Genomic DNA, 12,549 nt, shown 5'->3' on the forward strand with positions numbered 1-12,549 from the left:
CTTACCACTTACAGAATCTGATAGCATCTGTGGAGCCCCAGGTCCTAGAAATATGCACACTCATAGAAGTACAGAATTTTGCAGTTTAGAGTTCATGAATCCATGGACTTACTTAGGGATGTCCTATATTAAAGATATTTTTTGTATAGAAATTTTTTACTAGCAATTTTATGGGTTTCAATATAGTTTACAGCAGTTGTATTACATAGCAAAATTCTACCTTTTTAAAACTGGAAGGTAATAAATATTTACTTCTATATAGTCTCTATTTACTTCTGTGTAGTCTCTTAATCAGGGATCTAATTTGGCAAGGTCATTAAGTCATGGAATCAATATAGTATTGTGGCCAGTATGGGTTTTGGAGTCAGTCAGGTAGATTTCTTTTTTTTTTTTAACATCTTTATTGGGGTATAATTGCTTTACAATAGTGTGTTAGTTTCTGCTTTATAACAAAGTGAATCAGTTATACATATACATATGTTCCCATATCTCTTCCCTCTTGCGTCCCCCTCCCTCCCACCCTCCCTATCCCACCCCTCCAGGCGGTCACAAAGCACTGAGCCAATATCCCTGTGCTATGCGGCTGCTTCCCACTAGCTATCTACCTTACATTTGTTAGTGCATATATGTCCATGACTCTCTCTCGCCTTGTCACAGCTCACCCTTCCCCCTCCCCATATCCTCAAATCCGTTCTCCAGTAGATCTGTGTCTTTATTCCTGTCTTACCCCTAGGTTTTTCATGACATTTTTTTTTCTTAAATTCCATATATATGTGTTAGCATACAGTATTTGTCTTTTTCTTTCAGTCAGGTAGATTTGAAATTGGGTCTCGGCTACTTACTGACTTCCTGGCAGGCCTTGCTGGTTATTTCTTAGAGCTTTTGTTATGTGATGTATAAAAATGGGAATGATGCTGGGAATTCTTTGTTGGTCCAGTGGTTAGGACTCTGTGCTTTCACTGCCTAGGGCCTGGGTTCAGTCCCTGGTTGGGGAACTAAGATCTTGCAAGCTGTGCGGCGTGGCCAAAAAAAAAAAAAAGAGAAGATGCTGCCTATGTTGCAGGATTGTTGTAGGAATTACTAGACATACTAGGTATAAAATGCCTACCATAGTGACTGGCACTCAATAAAGAGCACTTACTTGAAAATTTTGTTTATTCTAACTCTCTTTCAGTAACTTAGATGGTATTTTTTTAAAAAGTCCTTCTTTGGGAAAGGATATTTTAAATGTGTAAACACAAGAATAGCAACTTGTATTTCCAACTGGCTCTGTGGCTAATGAGAAGGAATTGCAATTATACATTTACACTTTAAAGTTTTACCACGTGTGAAAGCTCATGGATAAGAGCATGATACAGTCTTTATTGTAGGACTTAGTCCTTCCTTATATTTTCAAATTCCTAAACATGCAAGAATATCTAAGTACTTACAGTTAAGAGATATTACTGACAAAGTGCTACTGAATGCTGCCTTGTTCTTTGGGAAATTTCTCTTAGAGAAAAGAATGTCCCTTTAAGCTAAAGTGAGGTTTGGTGCTGATCCCTGAGTTTCATCTATCTTTGTTATTGTTGGCTTCATTACCAAAGACTGAGAGTCCCCTGAAGTCCTTCCCCCACCCTCCAATCTGGGGACATTGATGGTATCTAGTGATTACAGTAAAAGCACTATAATACTGATAGTTAAGGTCCAATAATGATCTCTTGAATCTATTATGCTGTAAGTCAATTGGATCTTCTAACCTCAGTTTTTCCCTATATAAAGCTGGAGGGATTTTCCTAGTTTGGTTTTTTGGGTTTTTTGGAAATGAATAGATTAATTCACTTAATTCTTTTAAATCAATAGATGCGATCCTTCCTGTCATGGTTTAAAAAATGACAGGAGGACAGAGGTGTTTGTGTGATCCTCAGACTTATAAACACTCGTATTCATCAACTACAACTTTTTTTCTTTCTTCCTGTTTCATGAAGACTACTGGATAAAGCCTGGGGACGAGGTGATGATGGAAGTGTCTTGTCAAGATTGTTACCTAAGAATCCAGAGTATCAGTGTCTTCAATTCGGAGCATGCAATGGATGTTGGGAAAAGTTTTACCAAGAATAAAGACCTGCTGCCTTTAGGAAATGAGGCTGAGCTCTGTAGTGCCCTGGCCAGTCTTCAGACCAGTAAACCAGATGCTGTGGAGCAGACTTGTGTTTTGGAATCCACAGAAATTGCTTTGCTTAATAACATCCCATACCATGAAGGCTTTAAAATGGCAATGAAGAAAGTGTTGTCTTCACTGACTCTGGAGAAACGGGGTCAGGCCATGGATACCCAGTGTCCGAGTAACGAGATGAGCTGTGAAAGTGGACAGAATAATTCTGAACAGAGCGTCCCTGAACCTTTGTATGTGTTAGATGTGTCTGAGGGCTTCTCTATTCTGCCTATAATTGCTGGCACACTCGGGCAGGTTAAACCTTACAGTTCTGTGGAGAAAGACCAGCATCGTATGACTCTGGACCTCATATCTGAAGCCAATCACTTTCCTAAAGAAACACTTGAGTTTTGGTTGAGACATGTGGAAGATGAATCCGCTGTGTTGCAAAGGCCAAAATCAGACAAGTTGTGGAGTATAATTATACTGGATGTCATTGAGCCATCTGGGCTCCTTCAGCAGGAAATAATGGAAAAAGCGGCAATATCCAGGTAAAACACAAAATACAACCTTTGGTTTATTTGAGCTTAGACTTCATGTAAGTTCCTTTAGTTCTTTAATGGTGTCACTGCACAAATGAGTCGTGATCATCGTGTGTTCCTCAAGCATTGCTTTTCAGGACCTGTGACTTCTTGTCTTTCTCTTTCTGTGCATGTCATTACTGAATTTTTTTTTTTTCTTTAAAGGATCCTCTGCCCTGCAGGTGTGAAGAGAGCCTGCGTTGGGATTGGACTGCCTATGTATAATATAGGGAATTAATTAGAGCTCTGTAAGAACAGATAAGACATTCAAGGATAAATAAGGAAAAATCAAATTTCATCTTTATAAGAAAAACTGATGAGAAACATATAGTATGCATCTGATGGTGTATTGGGAGAGCAGACTGCTGCTTGGGAACAAGTCCTAGTCCTTTTAGGTCCTAAAATCTCTATAGTACAGTTCTGTCCCTAAGGAATTTGTCCTTCAGTTTAGGTTACTGGCGACAAACTTGACCCTAGTATTTAAAATTGAAAGCAAATCTGCCTAAGCTTCCAGGTTCTTCAGTTGTGCTGCTCATATCTGAAAAGATGGCAATATTGACTATTTGGGGGCCCAAGTTTAAGTAGAATGAATTTATAGTTTTAAATTTTGTGGTATATGAACAGGGCTGGTTTTGTAGTACAGGAGCAGTGGTGGAAATGCAGACCAAACTGCAATAGCAAAAGGCAAATTGTTCAGGAAAAAAAATTTGCTTATATAGTTAATTATATTTTAGGTTTTATGTGCGTTTTCTTTTGTTAACCACACTTACCTTTTCTTATGAGGTAACTAGTAAAAATCACTGCCATTTTCTAGTCTTTAAAACAATCTTGTACATATCACAAATTATGGGGATATAGAGGTCTGACATATATAAATAGAAACATACACTCTTAAAATTTTAAATAGATGTATTTTAGGTAGAGTATAGAACAAGGAGCTGGAAGGGTGTGTTTGAATCTAGTCTCAGATTTGTCTGTGAATTCCTGAAGTAGTAAAAATTTTTTTAAGTCATTTAATATCTCTTGTCCTCAGTTTCCCTCATCTATAAAATGAGGGATACTGGATTAGATGCCTTTGAAGGCATTTCAGCCCTACGAATTTCTGACACAGATGAGGTTTGACTTATTTGGTAGAATCACCTTGGAAAGGTGTACAATTTACCTAATGGTTTATTTACTTTTAGTTTTGATTTAATTCTTTTTCTAATTTTTTTTATTGTGGTAAAATGCACATAAAATTTTTCGTCTTAACCGACTTGAAGTGGATAGTTCAGTGGTATTAAATATTTTTGTAGTGTGGGGCAGTCGTTTCCCCAGCCATCCTCGGAACTCTTTTCATCTTGTAAAACTGAAACTTTATACCCATTAAACAATAACTCTTCATCCCACCCCCACCCCCCCACCCCACCCCACCCCAGGCCCGGGCAACCACCATTCTACTCTCTGCTGCTATGAGTTTGACTCCTGTACCTCATATGACTGGAATCATGCAGTATTTGTTGGTTTTGTGTGTGTGTGTGTGTGTGAGACTCTTACTTCACTTAGCATAATGTCCTTCAGGTTCATCCATGTTGTAGTATATGTCTGAATTTCCTTCCTTTTTCAGGTGGAATAATCTTCCATTGTATGTATATGTCACATTTTGCTTATCCATCCATTGATGGACTGATTGGTTATGTTAGTGGGAAACAACTTATGTAAAGCTGCCTACAGTTCCCCTTCAGTGTTTCTCAGCAGAGGGAGGGGTCCTGTTGGCAGTTTGGGTGGGACGGTCTTTTAGGGGGTGGGGTGGGGTCAGTTCTTAGGTAGGACTATCCTCTATGTGTTGCAGGATGTTTGGCACCTCTGGGAGCTAAATGCTAGTAGCACCCGCGATCACTGTTTCAGCCAGTGTTCTCCCGGTCCCGCAGAACAGCTCCTGAGCAACAGTGGAGAGCCAGTGCTCTGCCCTTCAGCCGAAGCTCCTGCACAGGCCCCTTACCAGGTGCTCCTGGAGGTGTCAGCTTCCCTTGCTTCTGGGGCCAGAGGTGTGCAGCGACTCCCACCCAAGCCTTTTATTATTATCTTTAGCCACTGACAGTGGGGAGGCCTCATGACTGGTCAAAGAGGATGCACTTAGGGGTTGGGAGGATAGATTGTATTTAGGATAAGGATAAAGGGCATCTGTCTCACTGGATACCAACCCTCCCAAAAAAAGGCAAGGAAAAAAAATAAGCCACTACACAAACTTAAGTATTCCGTTACCTTTGCTAACATTGTTTTAAAATGTTCATTATTAACTTTTATTCAGTCATACTAGATTAAAATACAGGAGAAAGTTTAAAAGCCTGGTGAGCTTTTTTTTTTTTTTAATTTAAACCCATTTTAAAACACTTCATGTTGGATCACAAGGAAACAGCGAAGAGTTTCTTCAGAATTTTTGCCATTTATGGTTAGAGTTTTGAGTTGGAACATATATATATATATTTTTATTTCTGAAGGCACAGATGGTTCAGAGATATTACTTGGCTTTGCAGAGGATTCCGTTGAGGAGTCTGGCAGCTGCAGTGGTGTAAGTGACAACAAACCACTCAGTGTCAGTAAAGCTAAGTGGAGTTGCAAGACGATTACTGTTTTATGACTAAGAAGCATTCTTGTTAGTAACAGTAACATTGAGTTAAGAAGGATTTGAGTTAAGATTTTAGATTAAAATAGTGTGAACACAGCCTTTTAAAATAATTTGCGTACTTGCTTTTGTGTAGTATTTATTTCTGCATGGTTGTTAGTACTTGATTCACCTTTTCTGACTTTACAGGGTTCAGCAGATGGTTTTTGTTTGTTTGTTTTTTTTGCGGTACGCGGGCCTCTCACTGCTGCGGCCTCTCCCGTTGCGGAGCACAGGCTCCGGACACGCAAGCTCAGCGGCCATGGCTCACAGGCCCAGCCGCTCCGCGGCACGTGGCATCTTCCCAGACCGGGACACGAACCCGTGTCCCCTGCATCGGCAGGCGGACTCTCAACCACTGCGCCACCAGGGAAGCCCCAGCAGATGTATTTTTGACATCTTGTTTAGCCTGATTTCTGGTTACCCGCTAAATGACCTAATGGTATTGCCCTCCCTCCCTCCCTTTATGGCTAGAAGTTTGGCTTTTATTAACCTATGTGCTTTTCGTTTGCTGATTTAAGAGAACGCTACCTTTTTGTGGCTATTTGGGGGTGGAGGGAATTAGTCAAGCAACGTAAAGCTCTGTGGCTAGTCTCTCATTTGAGACTTCGTGATCTTAAGAAAAATTAGATGTTTTTATTTAAATGGATCACAATTAGCAGATAACTTCAGTTGTTTAGAAAATTTAATAACATGGGTTGTCAGGATTAAACTTCATCCATTTGAGGAAAATGGGTAAGTTTCTCCACTTATTTAGGAAGATGTTAAAATTTTTCTGTTTTGGTAAAGGTATAGATTGGAAGTTTGATAACAGCTGTGTGGTTTTTGTTGCGGTATGTAATTTTACTAATTGTGGAGATTCAGTTTCTACCAGACTTCACCTAAAATGCTAAAAAGTTGGTAGGAAAGGAATAACAAAAATGAATAAAGCATTGGAGTCAGAGTGGAGTCCACTTTTGGGCTAACCTATATATATATATATATATATATATATAAGGACTTACTACAACTTAAATGATCATGTACTTATATTTAGTGAGGAGAGATTATCCTGCTTTCGGATCATGACTTGTCTAAGTCAGACTGAGGCCATTACACTCACAGAATCGTCTCTAACTTTCTTTGCTGATTCTGTGCTCATGAAATGACCTGGTTATGATTTGATTACCTAGTCTTTAGGAAGAGCAGCCTGTGTACTTACTGTAAACGTTTCTGTCAGCTTTTTATTTTGAAAGATTGCAAACTTAAAGAAAAAATGCAAGAAAAGTAACAGTGAACAGGAGGCTACTGTTTTATTTGTTGAACCACTTGACAGTTGTTGGCTTCATAACCTCCCCCCTTACTTTAACATTTAGCGTGTATCTCCTGAGAACAAAGGCTTTCCTCTGCGTATCACAATACTATCACACTCAGGAAACTTAACATTGATAAAATACTATTATTTAGTAGGTAGTCTGTATGAAAATTTTCTCAGCTATCCCAGTAATATTCTTTATTGCTTTTTTTTTTCTCCCCAGTCTAGGTTCTAATCAAGGGACATGTATTACATTTCGTTACCATGTCCTGTTGTTATAATTCAGTGGTTGTTCTGGTTTTAGACATTTTTAAATGGTTGAGATAATCAGTTTACTAAAAGCAGAATGAAGAATTTGAAACTAACTTAAGAGCAGAAGGGCCAAAGTGGTTTTGAGGAATGGGGTGTTTTTATAGTTTGTCAAGATTTCAGTGATCTATTCAGGGAAACCGCATGGCGTACAATTTTAGAAACTTGCAGGAACTATTTTTTTAGATATGCATTGGTCAAACATTTAGTCCTGTATTTTTATAAATAGATCCTTACTGACTAGAAATATTTAAGACTGAAAGCTTACTATGAAAGATACATACGGTAGATAATACAAAGTCCAGCTGTCTGTAGTAGCCTATCCTAGAAGTTCAAGTGGAAACCTACTTGGAATGTTCAGTAAGAATGAGGGATTTAACGTTTGATTGTAAATGTGGCGAACGATGAAAGTGCCTTACAGTATCCTCCACGTCCATTTCCTTTGATGGCAGTAGGTGACCCACCCACCGCTCTCGTGCCTCCCACACAGCTCGGGTGTGTGGAAACAGCCCTGTGCGTGTGGGCATGGGAGCTGCCTTGGCTCAAGAGCCTTACATCTCACATAGGAACTTCTCCCCGGGGCATAGCTTCCAAGTCCCAGCAATAGGAACACGTGGTTACAAGTCATCCCACACTCAGGGAAGCCCAGAGGTGGTGTGGCTTCCCATCAGGCATTTATAGTTTACAGTTCTCTCAATCCAGATGCATCTACCTATTAAGAGGCATTTAAAAATTTTTTAAATCATAAGCAGTGTTGCTGATAACACAGCTGACATTCCACCTTTTTGGGATTTCCAGGGAAACAGAAGGTGAATCCAGGATCAACTGTAGGAGGAGAAAGGGTTTTGTTAGCCCTTTATTCATACTTTTAATAGAGTGTTTGGATTTTTAATCACTTTTTTTTTTTACCCTTTCAGAGTGTTTAACTTTTTATTTTGAAAAAATATCAAGCTTACAGAGAAGTTAGAGAATAGTACAAAGAACCAAACATGTACCTTACACCCACATTCACAAATTGTTACTGTTTTGCCACATGTGCTTTAGTATTCTCTCTGAACACTTTAGAGTAATTTCCAGATATCGTATTCTTTTACCCCTAAACACCTTGGTGTGTATTTTGTGAGAAAAAGGACACTCATTTATATATTCATCACACACTTAACAAAATTAGGACATCTACATGGACACAGTACTGATATCTAAGGGAAAAATCTTACTCAGATTTCACCATTTGTTGGAGTAATATCCTTTATAGCCTTTTTGTTCCTGGTCCAGAATTCAATCTAGGATCGCACATTGCATTTAGTTTCTTTAGTCTCGTTTATTCTGGAACAGTTCCTCAGTCTTTTTTTTTTTTTTAATTTTATTTTTTTATACAGCAGGTTCTTATTAGTTATCTATTTTACACATATTAGTGTTTATACGTCAATCCCAATCTCCCAATTCATCCCCCCCACCCACTTTCCCCCCTTGGTGTCCATATGTTTGTTCTCTACATCTGTGTCTCTGTTTTTCCCTTGCAGACCGGTTCATCTGTACCATTTTTCTAGATTCCACATATATGCGTTAATATACGGTATTTGTTTTTCTCATTCTGACTTGCTTCACTCTGTATGACAGCCTCTAGGTCCATCCATGTCTCTACAAATGACCCAATTTCGTTCCTTTTTATAGTTGAGTAATATTCCATTGTACGTATGCACCACATCTTCTTTATCCATTCGTTTCGTTTGTCGATGGGCATTTAGGTTGTTTCCATGACCTGGCTGTTGTAAATAGTGCTGCAGTGAATATTGGGGTGCATGTGTCTTTTTGAATTAATGGTTTTCTCTGGGTATATGCCCAGAGTTCCTCAGTCTTTCATGAGATTCGCAGTTTTGAAAAGTGCAGGCCTTTTATTTTGTGGAATGCTTCTCATGTTTCTTACTAGAGTCAGATTACCCATTTTACAGAGGAATACCACAGAAGTTTTGTCACAAAGGCAAATGGTGTTGCTTTATCCCATATTGTTGTTGTGAATTTAGATCAGTTAGTTTAAGTTGTATCCATTAGGTTTTTCCACCCTAAGTTGCTATTTTCCCTTTGTAATAAGTAAGTCATTTATGGGGGTAATACTTTGAGACTATGTAAATATCCTTTTCCTAATCAAACTTTCACCCACTAGTTTTTTGGTTTTTTTTTTTTTTTTTTGGCTGCACTGCGTGGCATGCGGGATCTTAATTCCCCAATCAGGGATCGAACCTGTGCCCTCTGCAGTGGAAGTGCAGAGTCCTAACCACTGGACCACCGGGGAAGTCCCTCACCCACTAGTATTTTTTTTAATTTATTCATTTATTAAATTTATTCATTTAATTCATTTCATTTATTCATTTATTTATTTATTTGGTTGCACTGGGTCTCGGTTTTAGCAGGCGGGCTCCTTAGTTGCAGCTCACCAGCTCCTTAGTTGTAGCACGTGGGCTCATTAGTTGTGGCAGGCAGGCTCCTTAGTTGTGGCTCCGAGGCTCCTTAGTTGTGGCATGCAAACTCTTAGTTGTGGCACGCATGTGGGATCTAGTTCCCTGATCAGGGATCGAACCCTGGCCCCCTGCATTGGGAGCGTGGAGTCCTATCCACGGTGCCATCAGTGCCCTTACCCACTAATTTTAATAGCCACTGATGATTCTTCCTTAATGTAAAAACTTGTATCCATCCAGCTGACCCGTTACTTTTCAAGCGGTCTGCCATTCTGAGCTACCAGCCAGCTACCAGTCTAAAGTGTGTTAGATTATATACTATCTGTAGCTCCCCAATTAGTCATGATTTAGTTATTGATACTTATAGAACGTGGAGAATCAGGATGCTTTTTAAAGCACTTTTCCTTCCTCCAGGTGTTTGCTACAGTCTGGAGGTAAGATCTTTCCCCAGTACATGCTGATGTTTGGGTTGCTCGTGGAATCACAGACACTGGTGGAGGAGAACGCTGTGCAGGGAACAGAACGAACTCTTGGATTTAATATCGCACCTTTTATTAACCAGTTTCGGGTAAGTGTTTTGCAGAGAAGTTCAACCACTTGGCTGTCGCCCACAGTCTGCCTTATCTCTCTGTAGTTTTATAGTCACTATGTTTAGCTGGACTGGGATGGTAATCAGTTTTCTGTAGCAAAGGAACTTACTACTGGTAAAAATCAACCTAGGGGTTAGTATAGCTGAGGAATTCTGTTGTTCCTACTGACAAAAGTCTATAGATTTTGCTCGGAACCACTGTTGTAAATGGAAAATAGGGTACTGGGTTTAGTCTTATGAAAAAGTGTGCTCCTTGCCTATAAAAGCAGCCGCCAGAAGGAGACATCTGTTCTAAACATGAACCCTTAATCACAGTGAGACTTCCGGCTGGCAGGTGACAGGTGTGAGCAGTTAACGTCTGGGCAGTCAGGCTGCAGGGAGCCGGAATGGAGGAGCCTAGGAAAGGGGTTAGTTGCTCTTTGGGAAACAAGGATTTAGTGCTGGCAGAGCTACTAGCAGCAAAATAAAATTTGTGAGTTATAACTGTGGGAGTGGATGGAATGTCTAGGGAAGAGGTGTGGGGTTGGAAATAGGTGGGATCTGCTGTGTAAGCCAAAGCGACATTTTGGGAAGTGGGATGTTGAGTACCGAATTAAAGGAGTGATATCTAAACCTTCTATCAAAAGGCTATAGATGGTAAGCTCTTGAATATGCATTGTTAGATCTTCCATGAACAATACTTGCTAAACAAATATAAATTTGTTGAGTAAATGATTTTTTCAGAGCAGACTAAGGTTTTAGTTTATTTACTTAGTTTTTCTGGAGAGTTTAATAAACAAAATACACTTAGCAGAAGACAGAGAAGTTTAAATTATTTCTTTGTGTGGTCCCAAAATACTACCATCTCCTATCTTTCTAGCTTATTCTCTCCCGATCCTGACATCAGCAATTCTTCGATTCCATCAGAATCTATGATATTTTAATCCTGCCATCTTTTCACCCTGCCTCCCATCTCATAGCCTCCTTTCCTTCACAGCTTATGTTTCATGGTTGATATATTTTTCACATATCATGGAGCTAACATTCAAATTGCCGATAAAGAGACAAGAGATGGACAGTAAACAAAGGAGTAGAAAGATTAGTATGATAGATGGTGAGAAGTGAGAAGGCTAGAGGAGAATGGGAGTTGGAGGGATGGGATATTCTATTTTATTTAGGTAATGCCTAAGGAAAGGACTCAAGGATAAGTGATATTTAAGCAGAGACCAGAGAGAAATAAGGAAGCAAACCATATACAAGTCAAAGGATCAACAAGTGCAAAGACCTGAGGCAAGAGCATGATTGGAGTATTCCGAAACAGCAGGAAACCATGAGGGAGAGTCGGATGAAGGATGCAGTGAGAAAAGTATTAGGAGCCAGATCCTGTAGAGCCTCCTGTAGAGGTCGTGGTGAAGGTTTTGGCTTTTACTCTGAAAGGGGTGGAAAACAACTGGAGGGCATCGACCAGAGGAGTGATAAGGTGTGACTTGTTTTGAAAGGCTTGCTATGGCTGCTGTATTGGGAGTAGACCACCATGGAGAGCCGGCAGAGGCATAAGGTTACTGCAGTAATCCAGGAGAGAGGTGGTAGTGACTTAGACTAGAGTGGTAGCAATGGATGTGTTGCAAAGGGGTCAGATGGTTGATGTATCTTGAAGGTAGGTTTTGTGATAGATGGGACATGGGGTATGAGAAAGCGCCTGGAAGGATAGTTGCCATTTACTGATATGGGGAAAATAACAGGAGGATCAGGTTGTGCTTCACGTTTTTATGGGGTCATTAAGCAGTTGGATAAGAATTCAGAGAAATAGCTAGCCTGGAGATGTAAATCGGGCAGTCAGATTTGGTAGATGATATTTAAAGCCAGAATAATGGGATGCAATCACCTTGGGAATGTGTAGAAAGAGAAGAGGGCTGAGAACTAAATTCTAGAGAACTCACAAAGTTATGAGCTCTACATTGGAAATCTAAGAAGGAATTAGCAAAGATGACAGGAGTGTCCAGTAGGCTAGGTTAAGAAACAAGTGAGGACAGATTATGAGGGATGGGTACAGCTGTGTGGGGATTAGAGTGCAGGTGATGAGAGGTGACACAGGAATCTAGGGCTGTTCTTCTGGTGACTGATACAAATAGGGATACAGGGCAGGAGTCCTGGAAATGGCATGGCATTGCTGTTTTTATGTGGAGGAAAGGTTGGATGCCTTCAAGGATGCCCAGGGAGAGGTTGATATATGTGTCCTTTCTCACCATGAACAGTTGCTCTCTAATATTTAAAGGAAAGAGAACACTTTTTAAACAGTTTCCTTTCTATTTCAAATGAGAAGGCTAAAAGTTATTAGTAGGAAGTGTCCATTGCTACTAAAATTGATGGAACAGTTTATAGCAGTGGTTCTCAACCTTGACTGTACTCAGAACTACCGGTATCTGGATCCCAACTCCAGATGGATCTGAGGTGTGGCCTGAGCAGTTGGACTTTTTAAAAGCTCCTCAGGTGATTTTAATTTGCAGTCAAAGTTGAGAACCACTGCCTTCTAGATAAATAACCTATTTTCAAAATGAAATCC

At 39.8% G+C, this 12,549-nt stretch overlaps 1 protein-coding gene and 1 non-coding gene across 3 annotated transcripts in view; one reads left to right on the plus strand and one right to left on the minus strand.

Annotated features, from left to right (window-relative positions):
• Positions 1 to 12,549, plus strand: part of PRMT9 (protein arginine methyltransferase 9) — a 31,351-nt gene that overhangs the window by 13,186 nt on the left and 5,616 nt on the right. For both annotated transcript variants that reach the window (XR_004526741.2, XM_019926554.2), the window contains exons 9-10: positions 1,968 to 2,685; positions 9,833 to 9,986. Coding sequence is in view for 1 of the 2 variants with exons in the window: in XM_019926554.2 (XP_019782113.1) it covers positions 1,968 to 2,685; positions 9,833 to 9,986 (872 nt within the window). In the remaining variant the exon portion in view is untranslated. The remainder of the gene's footprint in view (positions 1 to 1,967; positions 2,686 to 9,832; positions 9,987 to 12,549) is intronic.
• On the minus strand, positions 9,183 to 9,255 carry TRNAG-UCC (transfer RNA glycine (anticodon UCC)). The gene has a single exon. It is a non-coding gene; the product is annotated as a tRNA-Gly (tRNA).

This window comes from Tursiops truncatus, chromosome 5 (genome assembly GCF_011762595.2).
Source record: "Tursiops truncatus isolate mTurTru1 chromosome 5, mTurTru1.mat.Y, whole genome shotgun sequence".
Lineage (NCBI taxonomy): Eukaryota > Metazoa > Chordata > Mammalia > Artiodactyla > Delphinidae > Tursiops > Tursiops truncatus.